The sequence below is a fragment of the Ovis aries genome, chromosome 2 (genome assembly GCF_016772045.2).
Source record: "Ovis aries strain OAR_USU_Benz2616 breed Rambouillet chromosome 2, ARS-UI_Ramb_v3.0, whole genome shotgun sequence".
NCBI classification, from domain to species: domain Eukaryota; kingdom Metazoa; phylum Chordata; class Mammalia; order Artiodactyla; family Bovidae; genus Ovis; species Ovis aries.
In genome coordinates, this window is record NC_056055.1 from 47,961,788 (window position 1) to 47,978,770 (window position 16,983).

Below are 16,983 nucleotides of genomic sequence, written 5' to 3' on the forward strand. Positions count from 1 at the left end.
GCTCCAGCATTTCCTGCTCCACCGCAGCTCTCTGTTAAGGCTGAGGCCGCCACAGCTGGTGAGTGTGCCTGCACTTGGAGGGAGATGAATCAGCTCAGTCCCCTACACAGGCTGGAGACTGCCATTGCTGGCCTGCACTTACACCAGGGAGAAAAAAAACCAGCTCAGTAGCGTGGCTCCGAGCACTTTGGCTCCAAACCCTCTGACCTCAACCCAGCCTCTAACCAAGCCCAAACACTGGGGACAAAGTGGAACCAGCTCAGTGTTAGTCACTCAGTTGTGTTCGTCTCTTTGTGACTCCATGGACTGTAGCCCGCCAGGCTCCTCTTTCCATGGAATTCTCCAGGGAAGAATGCTGGAGTGGGTAGCCATTCCCTTTTCCAGGGGAATCTTCCTAACCCAGGGATTGAACCCACATTTCTCACACTGCAGGCAGATGCTTAACTCTCTGAGCCACTGGCTCAGAAGTGCCGCTCCAAGCCCTCAGGCCATGACCAGGCTCCCAGCCAGGATGGAGATCTCCTTTTGGCTCTTGCTCCAGCCCCTCAGGCCTTGGCCCTGTCCATGATAGGGCCATAGGGCAGGGACTGCCACTGAGCCTGGAGAAACTCCTATTGACACTTGGCCCTGGCTCTAGAGCCCAGCGACTCCAGCCCTCCCTCCCACCAAGGTGGTGACTGCTGGTGCAACCTGGGGGAAGATATGGCCCACACTCTCACTTCAGATCCAGCTTTCCCACTAAACTCACTGGAGACCCGCAGATCACCTGGGGATACCCCCCACGAAAGGTCATGCCTTAAAGACCAGGATACGTAACTGTTCCACCTAATTTCATAGAGACAAACAAAGAAAGGTAAGCAAAATGAGAAAACATATGTTTTCATGTGTTTCAAACAAAAGACCAAGATAAAGTCCTTGAAAAAATCCCTAATGGAAGAAGAGAGACAAATACTGATAAAGACTTTGAAGCAATAGTGATAAGAATACTAACTGAACTTGGGAAAAGTATAGATGGACACAATGAGGAATTCAGCAAAGTACTAGAAAATATAAACAAGAACCAGTCAGAGGCTAAATATAATAACTGAAAAGAAAAACATACTAGAAGGATTAAAGACAGATTAGGTGATACAAAAGAATGCATAAGTATCTGAAGGATGCCTGGGTGCTAAGTTGCTTTAGTTGTGCCCGACTCTTTGCGACCTTTTGGACTGTTGCCCACCAGGCTCCTCTGTTCATGGGATTCTCCAGGCAAGAACACTGGAATGGGTTGCCACGCCCTCCTCCAGAGGATCTTCCCTGGAGGTGGGATCGAACCCGCATCTCTTATGTCTCCTGTGTTGGCAGGCGAGTTCTTTACCACTAGGACCTCTTGGGAATCCTGATCTGGAGGACAGATTAGTGGAAATCGCCTAATCATAACAGCGAAAAGGAAAACAAATTTTAAAAAATGAGTCCCTCTGGGACATCAAGCATACTGACATTAACATTCAAAACAGCATAGTGCTGGCACAAAAACAGACACAGGGATCTTTGGAACAGAAGAGAAAGCCTAGAAATAAACCCATGTACCTATGGTCAATAAATCCACAACAATGAGGCAAGACTATGCAATGAGGAAAACAGTCTCTTCAATAAGCGGTATTGGAAAAACTAGACAACTACATGGGAAAGAATGAAGTTAGAATACTTTCTCATACCATCTACAAAAATAAATTCAAAATGAACTAAAGATGTAAATATAACACTGGAAACCATAAAACCTTTAGAAGAAAACAGGTTGTAGTCTGACATCAGTCTTAGCAATATCTTTTTGGATTCGTCTCCTGAGGCAAGAGGTAAAAAAAGCAAAATTAAACAAATTGGACTTAATTCAACTTAAAAGCTGTTGCACAGCAAAGAAAACCATTGGCAAAATAATAAACAACATACTGAATGGGAGAAGGTGTTCTCAAATGATATGTCTGATAAGGGGTTAATATCTAAAATGTATAACAAGCTTGTACAGTTCAATATTTTTTTTAAAAAAAACTGATTTAAAATTGGGCAGAGGACCTGAATAGGCATTTTTCCAAAGAAGATGTACAGATGGCTAACAGATACATGAAAAGATGCTCAACATCACTAATCATCAGAGAATGCAAATCAAAATCACAATAAGCTACCACCTCACATGTCAGAATGGCTAATAAAAATATCAAAACAAATAACTAGTGTTGGTGAGAATGTGGAGAAAAATGAACCAGAGTACACTGTTGGTGGGAATATAAACCATCATAGCCACTATGGAAAACAGTACAGAAGTTCCTCAATAAACTAAAAATAGAATTATTATATGACCCAGCAATTCCATTCCTGGGTATGTATCTGAAGAAAACAAAAGCATAAATTCAAAATGATATACACACCCTGCAGCTTTATTTCCAATAGTTAAATTTTCATCAACAGTGAATAGACAAAGAAGATATATTATATATAATAGAATATGTGTGCAGCATATATAGGGCTTCCCAGGTGGCTCAGTGTAAACAATCTGCCTGCCAATGCAGGAGACACGGGTTTTGATCCCTGGGTCAGGAAGATTCCTTGGTGAGGAGAATGGCAACCCTCTCCAGTATTCTAGCCTGGGAAATTCCATGGATAGACGAGCCTGAGCACACACACACAGTCCATGAGGTTCACAAGAATCAGACATGACTTAGCAACTAAACCATTACCACCACCACAGTATATATAATGAAATATTAGCCGTGAAAAGGAAAAAAATTTTGCCATTTACAGAAACATGGATGATCCTGAGTATATTATGCTTAGTGAAATAAATTAGACAGAGAAAGCAAATACTGTATGTTTTCACTTGTATGTGGAGTCTAAAAATTAAAACAAATGACGGAATAACAACACATAGAGAACAAACTGGTGGTTACCAATAGTAAGAGGTGTGGAGTGAAGGGCAAGATACAGGAAAGGGACTGCTGCTGCTGCTGCTGCTGCTGCTGCTGCTAAGTCGCTTCAGTTGTGTCCGACTCTGTGCGACCCCATGGACTGTAGCCTACCAGGCTCCTCCGTCCATGGGATTTTCCAGGCAAGAGTACTGGAGTGGGGTGCCATTGCCTTCTCTGGGAAAGCGGACCAGGCAGTATAAACTACTAGGTAAAAAATAAATAAGACACTGAATGTAATGCACAGAATAAAGAATATAGCCAATATTTTATAATAACTTTGTGTGCAGTATAAGCTATAAAAATATTGAACCACTATGTTGTACACCTAAACTAATGTGATATTGTAAGTCAACTATACTTCAGTTTTAAAAAAGCAAGAAAAAGCAAAAGAAGTAAAAAAAAAATCTAGAAGATACAGATTAATCTTTGGAGAGTAATCATAATCATTCCACAGAGAAATACTGTTAACAATTTGTTCGGAGAAGGCAATGGCACCCCACTCCAGTACTCTTGCCTGGAAAATCCCATGTACAGAGGAGCCTGGTGGGTTACAGTCCATGGGGTTGCACAGAGTCAGACACGACTGAGTGACTTCACTTTCACTTTTCACTTTCATGTACTGGAGAAGGAAATGGCAACCCACTCCAGTGATCTTGCCTGGAGAATCCCAGGGACGGGGGAGCCTGGTGGGCTGCCGTCTCTGGGGTTGCAAAGAGTCGGACATGACTGAAGCGACTTAGCAGCAGCAGCAGCAGCAACAATTTGTTATATATCTTTACAGAATTTTTCTGTTTATGTACATGTGTGCGTGTGTGTGGTTGCCCAGTCGCTTCAGTTGTGTCTGACTCTTTGCCACCTTATGGACTGTAGCCTTCCAGGCTCCTCTGTCCATGATATCCTCCAGGCAAGAGTACTGGAGTGCGTTGCCATGCCCTCTTCCATTTACGTATATGCACATAATTAATAAACCAGTACTCTTTTATAATCAAAAGTGTGCATATATACATTAATATAGCCATCTTTGCCATTTTCCATATCAATAGAGTAAAATCAGTACCATTTTCAAAGCCTTTATAGCATTTATCTGTACCTCATTTAGCCTTTCCGGGCTTTCCAGGTGGCGCTAACGGTAAAGAATCCGCCTGCCAGTGCAGGAGACACAAGAGAGGCTGGTTCTATCCTTAGGTTGGGAGGAGGAAATGGAACCCACTCTAGTATTTTTGCCTGGAAAATTCCATGGACAGAGGAGCCTGGGCTACAGTCCATGGGGCAGCATGGGACATGACAAAGCATGCAAACAGCATTTAATGATGAGTTATTAACAATAAGTCTTTGATGGGAAGTAGGTGTTTTCTTTTGATCTCCACATCCACCTCCTTTCAGACAAGGTGACACTTGAAATTCTAGAATCTAGTAAGAATCATCAGATTTTTGTTGTTTCTCTTGGCTTCCACACCAACTCCAATTTACCTGGACTTTCAGCTTTAGCATCATTCCTTCCAAAGAACACCCAGAACTGATCTCCTTAAGAATGGACTGGTTGGATCTCCTTGCAGTCCAAGGGACGCTCAAGAGTCTTCTCCAACACCACAGTTCAAAAGCATCAATTTTTCAGCGCTCACCTTTCTTCGCAGTCCAACTCTCACATCCATACATGACTACTGGAAAAACCATAGCCTTGACTAGACGGACCTTTGTTGGCAAAGTAATGTCTCTGCTTTTGAATATGCTATCTAGGTTGGTCCTAACTTTCCTTCCCAGGAGTAAGCGTCTTTTAATTTCATGGCTGCAGTCACCATCTGCAGTGATTTTGGAGCCCAAAAAATTAAAGTCTGACCCTGTTTCCACTGTTTCCCCATCTATTTCCCATGAAGTGATGGGACCAGATGCCATGACCTTCATTTTCTGAAAGTTGAGCTTTAAGCCAAGTTTTTCACTCTCCTCTTTCACTTTCATCAAAAGGCTTTTTAGTTCCTCTTCACTTTCTGCCATAAGGGTGGTGTCATCTGCATATCTGAGGTTATTGATATTTCTCCAAGCAATCTTGATTCCAGCTTGTGCTTCTTCCAGTCCAGCATTTCTCATGATGTGTTCTGCATATAAGTTAAATAAGCAGGGTGACAATATACAGCCTTGACGTACCCCTTTTCCTATTTGGAACCAGTCTGTTGTTCCATGTCCAGTTCTAACTGTTGCTTCCTGACCTGCATATAGGTTTCTTAAGAGGCAGGTCAGGTGGTCTGGTATTCCCATCTCTTTCAAAATTTTCCACAGTTTATTGTGATCCACACAGTCAAAGGCTTTGGCATAGTCAATAAAGCAGAAGAAGATGTTTTTCTGGAACTCTCTTGCTTTTTCCATGATCCAGCAGACATGACTGAGCAACGTCACTTTCACTTTCACTTTCACGCATTGGAGAAGGAAATGGCAACTCACTCCAGTGTTCTTGCCTGGAGAATCCCAGGGATGGGGGAGCCTGCTGGGCTGTCGTCTTTGGGTTTACACAGAGTCAGACATGATTGAAGCAGTTTAGCAGCAGCAGCAGATGTTGGTAATTTGATCTCTGGTTCCTCTGCCTTTTCTAAAACTAGCTTAACCTCTGGAAGTTCACCGTTCACATATTGCTAAAGCCTAGCTTGGAGATTTTTGAGCATTACTTTACTAGCATGTGAGATGAATGCAATTGTGCGGTAGTTTGAGCATTCTTTGGCATTTTCCTTCTTTGGGATTGGAATGAAAACTGACCTTTTCCAGTCCTGTGGTCACTGCTGAGCTTTCCAAATTTGCTGGCATATTGAGTGCAGCACTTTCACAGCATCATCTTCCAGGATTTGAAATAGCTCAACTGGAATTCCATCACCTCCACTAGCTTTGTTCATAGTGATGCTTCCTAAGGCCCACCTGACTTCACATTCCAGGATGTCTGGCTCTAGGTGAGTGATCACACCATCATGATTATCTTGATCGTGAAGATCTTTTTTGTACAGTTCTTCTGTACAAAAGAAGAACTTTTGTTCTTCTTGCCAAAGAGGTATTCTTGGTGTATTCTTGCCACCTCTTCTTAATATCTTCTAGTTACCAATTATTCGTTATCCTTATTGAGAATCAATGCTCCAGGCACTGAACTAGGCACTTACTATACGTCCTCTATTTGGTATCTCTCATAAAGCCTACACAATGGCATTATGATTCCCATTTTACAGTCTCAATAGAGTGCCTGAGTTCACTTGTTAAAACTTGGATTATGTCATGTTTTTATCCAGCGTTGTATAGCTCAGTGCCTTTTACTGTGCCGAGCAGAGAGTAGGCACTCAAAATATGGTTGATGAATGAAGGAATAATTAAATCCCATGCCATTTCATTAATTCATCCTGTCTCTGGTTGATGCAGAGATTGTTTCTCCAGAGATTTACTTCCTGGGCCTTCATTCTTTGGCAATGATTACTCACCAAGAAGGGATTTGACGGCTCACGGAAATGCGTCTATGTTTTTTTCATTATCTAGGGCAGTGGTTCTCAAACTGTGGACCCTGGCCCAACAGCCATGCTGTCACCTGTGAGCTTGTTAGAATTGCAAATTCATAGATCCCATTCCAGACCGTTGAATTAGAATTTCTGGGCATGAGTCTCAGGAAACTGTGCTTTAATTAGCTTTCCAGATGATTCCAATGAATGTTAAATTTGGAGAACGATGGGAAATAAATGATTTTTTTCTATCCAGAGACTTGCAATAATAGTATGGCTTGGCTGATTGGGTGGATGGAGGAGCCATTTACGGAAATTGGAAAGACAGGAGGGAAACATTTGGATGCAGATTTGGGTTTCGTATGTTAAATTTGGAGTACCCATGGGTTATCCAGGTGAAGATACCTGGAGGCATCTGCAAGGACAGAGTAGAGATATAGATTTGAGAGTCGTGGTTGAAGCCACAAATAAGAGTGCTCAGGATAGTGGGAAGCACTGGAGAAGAGAAGAACCATCGACATATCTTAAGTAATAGCATTGCTTCCCAAGTGGCTCAGTGGTTAAGAATCTGCTTACCAATGCAGGAGACTCAGGAGACATGGATTTGATCCCTGGGTCAGGAAGATCCCCTGGAGGAGGAAATTGCAACCCACTCCAGTATTCTTGCTGGGATGATCCCATGGACCCGAGGAGCCTGGCAGGCTACACAGTCTATGGGGTCGTGAAGAGTCTAACACAACTGAGGAACTGAGCTCACACACAAGCATTACTTAAGGAGAACAGGGAAGAGATGCTCAAAAAAACAAGACTCTGAGAGCAGTCATTCTTCTTTGTGAGTGACTTGCATCGGAATGTTTGTCTCATCTTCCCCTCTGGATTATAAACTCTTTAAAGCCCGGGACTGTGTAAACTTTAATAGGTCCCTCAAACAAAAGTACATTGCTGCACAGCCTGTGAATAATCAATGAATTCCTACCAGGATTCTGCTTTGCAGAAATCCAATGTGATCAGAGCCATGAGCAAGATGTTTCCCCAAAAAACCACTTATATAATTTCCCAATGGACAGTGTGGCAGATTAAAAATAAGTGAATAAATAGAGGGCATCATGTGTAATCCACTGATATCTATGCTAATCACATTAATCAGAGTGAATTAATTACACCTGAAAACAGATGCAAAGTTAAATTCCTTAGAAAATCAATTCATTAAACTCACATTGGAATGCACAGTCAACAACCTCCATGTTTAGAAACTATCAGCATGATTTGTGACAACTTCTGATTTACTAACGAAACTGCTTTAAACATTTTTAAAGGCAATTACAATTACTGTCTGGCATTTGATGGAAAGAAATCTTGTCAGCATTGTCCCTCGTGTGTCAACTGTCACAATTTTCTAAAAATTTGGAGGTGAAAAATAGGCAGGCTCTACTATTTGCTAGCCTCGATTAGGGTTAATTCAATGTGTGTCTGCAAATAATAGTGTTTAATGTAATCTCTCTAATTACAGATAAAACGCATTTTCAGTCATGCTCATCACTGACAGTATTTTGGGATAAGTTAAACTGACAGCTGCTTTCTACAGGGAAAGGAAAAAAAAAAAAAACCTTCCTTAGGGTTGTCTTGAATTTTTGCTTTTCTTTCTCTCTCGGGCATTGAAATTCAGAGAAATATGAAACTAGACACTTCCACTCTGGACACCAACTTTGAAAATCACGACAGAGTCTATCTCTTGGAAATTTGATATGGTTTCTATCTCCCACCTCCATCAGTGAATATCTAACTTGAATTCACTCAGTAAGCATTTACAAGGGTTTGTGCTGAAGTGGGCATTGTGCTAGATACTCAGGATGATTCTACCAAAACTACCCTGCACAATGGCTTCATAAGCCAAGTCAAGCTTCCTACTGTACTGAATGTGATGGTTACAGTGCCACTATATTTACAGCTCTTTCAGATTTAAATTGTTCAAGTCACAATACTTTCTGAAGGGTCAATGCATGTTCTTCAATACCAACAGTATAGTAAGACAGCGCTCTCCCCTTTGGTAACCATAAGCCTTTTTTTCTATGTCTCTGAGTCTGTTTCTGTTTTGTAAATATGTTCATTTTTATCATTTTATAGAATCCACATATAAGTTATATGATATTTGTCTTTCTCTATTTGACTTCCTTTACTTAGTATGACAACTTCTAGGCCTATGTATATTGTTGCAAATGACATTGTTTCTTTCTTTTTATGGCTGAATAATATTCCATTGTGTGTGTGTGTATTATATATATATATATATATATATATATACACATCTTATTTATCTATCTATTCATCTGTTGACAGATGGAAAAATACAATTTGAGCAAAGAGAAAACAAGTTGCAAAAGAATATATACATTATGATACAACTAATATAGAATTTTGAAAGTGTAACTCTAAACAATAAGTTGTTTAGGAATATATATATATATATATATATATATATGTAATGATAAACCAAAATTCAGACTATTGGCGAGAACTAAGGAATATTATTAGAGAATCATAGAGATTCCAATAGTTCTTGAATTGGGTGATAAGTTAATAGATGATTGTTATATTATTGTTTTGTATGTAAAAATAATTTCTTTTAAATTAGTCTTATTTTGTGTATATATGAAATATTTTACTTTTTAAATCAGCTTTGTTTTTCCAGTTTTATATTACTTTAGTTTCATGTAGGCTCTTTTGGCAATGTAAGAAGCAAAAAAGCAAATATATAAGGATATAGTCTTTATTTTTTTAAATAAAAAAACCTAAATATGTACATATGGAAGTGAAACATATGAAAGCAGCTATGAGAAGGCGATGGCACCCCACTCCAGTACTCTTGCCTGGAAAATGCCATGGACAGAGGAACATGGTAGGCTGTGGTCCATGGGGTCGCGAAGAGTCGGACACGACTGAGCGAATTCCCTTTCATTTTTCACTTTCATGAATTGGAGAAGGAAATGGCAACCCACTCCAGTGTTCTTGCCTGGAGAATCCCAGGGACGGGGGAGCTTGGTGGGCTGCGGGAGCTTGGTGGGCTGCCGTCTATGGGGTCACACAGAGTCGGACGCGACTGAAGTGACTTAGCAGTAGCAGCAGTAGCAGTAGGATAGTATACTTACATGTCTTTTTTAATATATACTTAAAAACACCTTTGTATAATTCTGAACAATTGATTAGAAACTAGCAGGAAAAAATGGGCAAGGGTGGAATAATCAGAGTGAAGAAATTAGGATTTTAGGAACAAAAGGTGGAAATTGTGTTAGGAACACATATATATTCAATGTGCAAAATGAAGGCCTAGCTACTGGGAAGAGAACAACTCCGAGACTGTCAAGGACTGCCTGGTTCTCTGCTTGGTATAGCACCCCTCTTCAGGGACACAGAAAGTAGGTTCTGGGGATGAGGAGGCCGCTCTTTGTGCATTTAGTGATCATGGTCAGAAGGGGACAGAGAGGTGACTCTAGAATCTGAAGGAGGACAACTTTGAGGTCGTTGATGAGAGAGCCTGAGTGTGAGTTTTAAATCAACTGGAAATTGGGAAGTTGGCTGGGTGCAAAAGAGTTGTGAAGCACTGAATAACTGAAGTCCATTCTGAGGACAGAGAATATTTGTATTTAGAGGGGGAAAGCACAAGAAAGGAACTCCAACAGTGGAGCAGAGCTTTCTTATTACAAGGCTCTGCAGTCTAAGGCTGCTGCTGTTGCTGCTGCTAAGTCGCTTCAGTCGTGTCCGACTCTGTGCGACCCCATAGACGGCAGCCCACCAGGCTCCCCCGTCCTTGGGATTCTCCAGGCAAGAACACTGGAGTGGGTTGCCATTTCCTTCTCCAATGCATGAAAGTGAAAAGTGAAAGTGAAAGTGAAGTCGCTCAGTCGTGTCTGACTCTTAGCAACCCTATGGACTGCCGCCTACCAGGCTCCTCCGTCCATGTGATTTTCCAGGCAAGAGTACTGGAGTGGGGTGCCATTGCCTTCTAGGCTAATGAGGGACAAAGTTCCTGGAGACAAAATGGTGGATACCTTGAGTCAAGGAGGCTGAAGAATTAGTAGGACAGGTGATAAGTTTGACAGAAAGAGAAAATGAGGTTGTGACAGAGTATAGGCTAGTAGCTCTGTGCTTGGGTAGAGTTTCTTACCACTTGCTGATGAGCGAGGAACTCAGGGTAAAAGATCTCTGTGCTCAGAGAGGAGGCAGGGGTCTAAAGACTAAGCTCCAGGAAGGCTGCCAGAGGTTTTGGAGCCATATAGACACTCATTCAAATCTCATGGGGCGTCAGGCAAGCTACTCAACCTCTCCTAGCTCCCTTCCCCATTTTCAGACAGGGGATAATGACACCTTCTCAGAAGCAGTGAGCATTAAGTGATGTCATAGATGAGCATTTCTATCAGGATAGCTGGCACACATAATAGATGCCTAATAAGCATTGAGTCTCCTCTTCTCCTCAAATCAAATACCCTTAGAACCCCAGCCTGGAGGATGACCATCATCATGGCACGTGATCAGGTTAAGGGACCAGTGATCCCTGGGCTCTCTGTTAGAGCCATGAAATAGGCTGAGATTAAAAAAAAATAAGACAAAAATCACAGTGTGCTTGCAAAACTAACTGAATAGAACACACAAAAGTATTGTTTATAGTAATGTCACAATGCAGTTCAGGATGACACTGAAGAATAATTTTCTGAAGTATCTTTTGAAGAATTTTGTTCATGGTGAGGGGCATCAGATAATAGATGGCACAAGAACCACCCTCTTTGAAACCTGATGAGATTTTCAACCTATTGGGCAAAGTATAGGCTTTTTCAAATATTTGGACAAGAGGATGGACTATTTAATACTATCAGATTTTAGTATTCTCTGTTTTTTTATTTTGTTCTTTTCCATTTTTCTCCTGGTCTTAGAATAAAAGTTTATAAGTAGCTTGGTCATGAAGCTACCTGATAGAAAAAAATGGGGGAGAGTCTGAAATCAGTGCCTAAGGCAAAAAAAAATCACATATAATCAAGATCATCTTTGAAAATAATTTGCATTGTGCTTTTTATAAGCTCAAAAGTCAACATTTAGTCAAAAGATTTGAAAGCAAAGTGTTGAAAAGATAATATTTGTACATGCATGTTCACGTCAGTATTACAATAGTCAAAAGGAGGAAGCAAATCAAGTGTCCATTGACACGTGACAAGGTGTGATATATTATTTGTTATGGAATATTATTTAGCCTTAAGAAGGAAGGAAACTCTGACGCATGCTATAGCATGCCGAATCTTGAGGACATTATGCTAGGTAAAATAAGCTAGACACAAGAGGACAAACACTGTATGAGTTCACTCATATGAGGTACCTAAGTAGTCAAATTCATAGAAACAGGAAGAAGAATATTGGTTACCAGGGCTGTGGGAGGGAGGAATAGAGAGTTATTGTTTAATGGGAACAGAGCTTCAGTTCTGTAAGAGGAGTTCCGGGGATTGTTTAAACAACAATATGTGGTCTTAACATCACTGTACTTTTAAAAATGGTTAAAATGGTACATTTTATGTGTGTTTTACCACATTTTTAAAAATCAATTAAAATTGTGCACAAAAATAACAATTCTTTTGTTATCTTTATGCATTTAACCTATGGAAATTCATCCATAGCCATATGCCCCTTATCTAAAACTAATCTTTCTTTCCTCCTTCCCCACTCAAACCAGACTTTTGCCCCTAGAGTCCCCAAAGAAAGAGCTTCTCCACTCCGCTTCTCTTTTATCCCTTTGGTCCAGGCATTGACATTTGAATTTGTATGCAAGATGGTGCTTTACTGTATCTTTCATTCTCTTACAATATTTTATAGTTGAGGAATGAAGGCACTGGCAAGAAGCAGAGAGAAGTGTTTGGCTCGTAGACCACACACAGCACCTAGATGTCACAGAAAATACTTAATGTATGAACCAATAAAGAAAATCATGAGAACTCCCACATTTCTGTTTTTGAGCTATCCATGCATGAAAAAAATCCATATTTGGAACTGTGAGGTTAGGTTTGACATAAATACACTTCCGTGTGTAAAACAGATAGCTAATGGGAATCTCCTGTAAAGGGAGCACAGGGAGCTCAGCTTGGTGCTCTGTGATGACCTAGAGGGGTGGGATGGGAGTAGGGAGGGAAAGCCAAGAGGGAAGGGATATATGTATACACATAGCTGATTCATTTCTTTGCATAGCAGAAACACAACATTGTAAAGCAGTTATATGCCAATTAAAAAAAAAATTTTGTTCTCATTTGGAACATATATTTGGGATATGCTAAGTCATTTTAGTCATGTCCGACTCTTTGCAACCCTGTAGACTGCCAGGCTCCTCTGTCCATCAGATTCTCCAGGCAAGGATATGGAGTGGGTTGCCATGCCCTCCTCCAGGGGATCTTCCCCACTCAGGGATCGAATCCGTGTCTCTTAAGTCTCCTGCATTGGCAGTTGGGTTCTTAACCACTAGCGCCACCTGGGAAGCCCGTATGTTTGGGCCAGTATTGAATAAAAGTTGTATTTGCATTGCCCACAGGGGCGTTTCTAAGCAATGTAGTAGGTAGTAATGGCTTCAGCAAAAATGCAGAGTACCAATCAATCTTTGAGAACTCTAACCCCGATTCTTATAAATTCTGGTTCACAAATGATTGATATCCCATTAATTTGAAACAGAAAGAAATCCTTTACATGCCTAAATGATATTTTTAGGCAACAAATTGTTAACTCCACTATATACAGTTGAAAGCAAAAGCTTCATACACTGCATGTTTGTATCTCCTCCAAGCACCCAATTGTGCTTTGCTTGCAGGAAGTAATCAATAGATAGTTATTGAATTTAGAATGTCCATCTTCCCAATCAGTGAAGTTTAATATATTTCTGATTCAGAATGCCTATTAATTTTTCAGCACTAGTAAGCCTTTAAAAAATCCATTTGAGATATGTTTAAGAGTTCACATGGGGTTGCAAAGAGTTGGACATGACTGAGTTACCAACACTTTCACTTTCTTCACTTTAAGAGTTCACAGCAAATACCATTATATAAATGATTAAGAAAATACCATTAAATGAAGCGTGCTTATTCAACAGACCATAGCCATTGATAAAATGTAATTTAATTTAATCATTTAAATTTACATTGTTAATGTACAAGAGCATTTCTTTCAAACACAAGGTTAACACCCACTAAAGAGCAATGCTGTTAGAGGAGCAGAGAAACTTTGGAAAACTCTGCCGTCTGAAATGGAAGCAAGGCACTCTCCATTAACAGCTGGTGGATTCCTGATTTCTGCCCACAGAAGGCATATTAGCACTGAGAGAGCTCTCCCACAAGGGAAGATCACCTGCTTTAATTCTTCGCTGTCCTCTTCTGAGCTAGTTCGGTCATCCACTCTGTATAAACTTGTGTGTCAACATTAAGACCAAAAAAAAAAAAAAAGAGAGAGCTGAATTGATAGATGACTTGGTGGGGGTTTGGGGGGCTCTCATAGTTGTGGTAACTATGGAAGACAGAAGAACACTGGCTATAATCTTTATTTCCAGCACTAGTGTCTGGACCTATAACTAAAAACCTTCTTCATTCCTTCCAACCAATCAATATTGACTAAAAAGTCTTTTCCTTAAATCCAGTGGGTGTAAAAAGAAAAAGTGACAGCATTTCTCTAGGGCTCTGTTTTTTTGTTTTGTTTCTCCTTTACAGACATGACAAAAAACAAGGATTAACATTCTAAGACTAACAGTGCACAAAAGGGTTATATGTATGCACAGCATTTCTAATTTATTCAAATTCAACTTGAATTTGGTCTGAAGCTACCTTGTATGAAATGTCAGCTTTCCTGATATTTAGTAATGTCTATTGTGTCTGCATATAAACTCAAACAATTACTGCAAAAGTACTACTTTACTCATGGTAAAATGTAAGTATTAGTGGTTATTTTTAAAAGCCTGTTTTCCTGTAGATGCAGTAAATTAAGTAAGAAGACCATGGAAAGAAGAATTAGGTCCTAGTCTTGATTTTGTTACCAGCTGTTTGATCTTGCATAACTCTGCCTTTTGCTGGGCCTCAGTTCTCTTCTCTATGAATTTCAGGGAGGGTTGAACTAGTTGACAAGTCAGGCCCCTTCTAACATTCCAAGATCCTAACATTCCAGATCCTATCATCTTGATATTAATATAAAAATAATCTCTCACAAAAGCTCACACAAACATAATACAAGATCAAATATCAGAATGACACTTGGAAAAAAACATATACGATTTGCTATCTGGTCTCTCTTTTGCAGCAATTAGGCAATCATTTGGCATTTGTTTGATTGTATAATTTAATGACAATATAAACAGCATAGTTTTGTTATGTTTCCTTTAAAAAGACTAAAGCAAAAATGATTTAAAGCTAACAAAAACTACTATGACATCAGTTTGACATTCAAAGTTTGTTTCTTAGCAAAATGGCCAAAGATATTTTGACTTGATACAGAGTATATATATATAATATAAAGTTACTTTTAGACCTAAAAATCTTCAAACATTATTTGAATTTAGCAAAACATAAGCAAAATTTTAATATCAAAGTGCTAAACAGTACTGCCTTAAAAGTCACTGCAAATGAACCATAAAATAACCGCATGGAAAGTAACATTTATTTTACAAATGGTTAATAAAAAGACACATTATAAATATATATGTAACCTGCTATATTTATATATATATTTGCTTATTTAATTTCTAAGTGGTGTATCCAAGTTCACTGTGAACACCCCATTTAAGTACTCTGTAACTCAGCTTCCAGGAGCTGGTGGTCTTGCAATAAATACAGGCAAAGCTATTACAATATAACGTGCATACAAATGTTTATACAAATAAGGACACTATGCAACAAATTATCTCATAATAATATGGCATTAACAGTATAAACATACAAAAGGGAGTACGAACACGGAATGTTGAAACGCAGCCCACTAATTCTTTCTAGTACTTACATTCACACTATTTTTTTAATAATAAGACTTGCCTGTTCTCCAAAATTGTCTCATTAACCAATAACAAAAATTAAATTATATATACTTTAAAAAACCTTATTATCCCTGGTGCTTACCCTGTATGATCCATTCCTACTTATTTGCATGTTCTCATCTAGGGTTCAATATACTTGAAACTTATTGAATGCTCCTGGGGCTTCTGAATGAATGCCAGTCAGTTTCTATAATTGAAGCAAGTTTAGGGAACTCTGGCAGGATTTACAAAACATGACAAAAAAGACGCTGTGTGGCAATCCGTCTTATAATCTGAGCCCTCTTTAGGACAGTTGGACAGTTAGGGCAGGGGTCTGGATCCATCAAGAATGGCCTAAAATCTTGGATGGACCAAACCTGAGAAGGGTTCTACAGGGCAGGTGGACAGAGCCTCTGCTAGGGAAATTAGCATGTGTCATTTGCTAACATGACTGCCTCCTTTTTATTTCCATACAAAATAAAGGAGAGTTAATAAACAAGACTTAGTAAGACAGCACTTTAAAAATTGCACTTGTATATGGAAGCGAACAGCCATTATCATTTTGCTATGTCTGATGTACAGGTAATCCTCCACCTTTCACCATTTGTTAAAATAAAATAAAGGAAGAAAGAAACTAAGAAGAGGAAATTTCTGCTTTGTTTGCACCACATACATACCCTTGATACAAGAAGTGTATTCTAAAGGGATCAGTCTCAAGACACATCCTACCCTGGCGAACAACCCTTGGCTGTTCTTGTTTTTAAATACAAACCAACTATAATTGTATCCCCCAAAAAGAGTTTTAAAACAGTTATATTATCCTTTTTTTTTTTTCCTGCTGGGATAGCATTGTCCAAAAGTGCTTTGTTAGCAATTTCTTAGAAAACCCTCATGAACTATACCCACCTCCCACCCCAACCCCAAAACCTAAGTATAAAACACAACCCCAACACAATACTCTGCAAGTTTTCTGGCTTTCAGATGTAAGGAAAAGTGCCAGAAAAAAAAAAAAAAAGTCTTTCATTTCAACAGGAGCTTGCTTTCTCTCTTAAAGAAGGACAGAAAATGGTAGGTGTCCAGACCCCCTCCCTCTGCTACTTAGCAAGCGGCTGCTAGCAGATGAGGCAGCTCCCTGCTCAGGCTGCTCCTGCTCAGAAAGGCAGGGTGTCCAGGAAGAGCTTGTCGATGATGGAAGGTGGGGACACCAAGTCTTCCAGCTTCAGGTAGAAGATGCGCTGGAGGCCCAGGGTGCAGATCTTCCGCAGTTCTACCAGGGCACGCAGGACCTTGGGCTCAGTGGGCTCCAAAGCCTGGCCCTTACTCTGGTGCTCTTTTAAGCTGCTTGTGATCTTGTTGCATAGCTCCTCCACTCTCTTTGGTTCTTTTAACCCATGTCGTTCTGTACAGGGATAGAAAAAGGAAAATTTAGGAGGCAGTTATATCTTAAAAAACCCTGAACCCCTAACGGAGGCCTGTGTCCTGTTCTGCCAGTTGGCGTGGCATTTTACAGCCACAGTGCCCTCCCTCTTAGAGGTAGTTCATGGCCTTTAGTATCAAATGC

General features: G+C 40.0%; 1 protein-coding gene across 5 annotated transcripts in view; it reads right to left on the reverse strand.

The window, feature by feature from the left end:
* Nucleotides 1–13,534: 13,534 nt before the first annotated feature.
* NR4A3 (nuclear receptor subfamily 4 group A member 3) overlaps nt 13,535–16,983 on the reverse strand; it is a 42,509-nt gene continuing 39,060 nt past the window's right edge. For all 5 annotated transcript variants that reach the window (XM_042243201.2, XM_042243202.2, XM_042243200.2 and 2 more), the window contains one exon: nt 13,535–16,821. In XM_042243201.2, the coding sequence (XP_042099135.1) occupies nt 16,574–16,821 (248 nt within the window). In that variant the 3' untranslated portion in view covers nt 13,535–16,573. The remainder of the gene's footprint in view (nt 16,822–16,983) is intronic.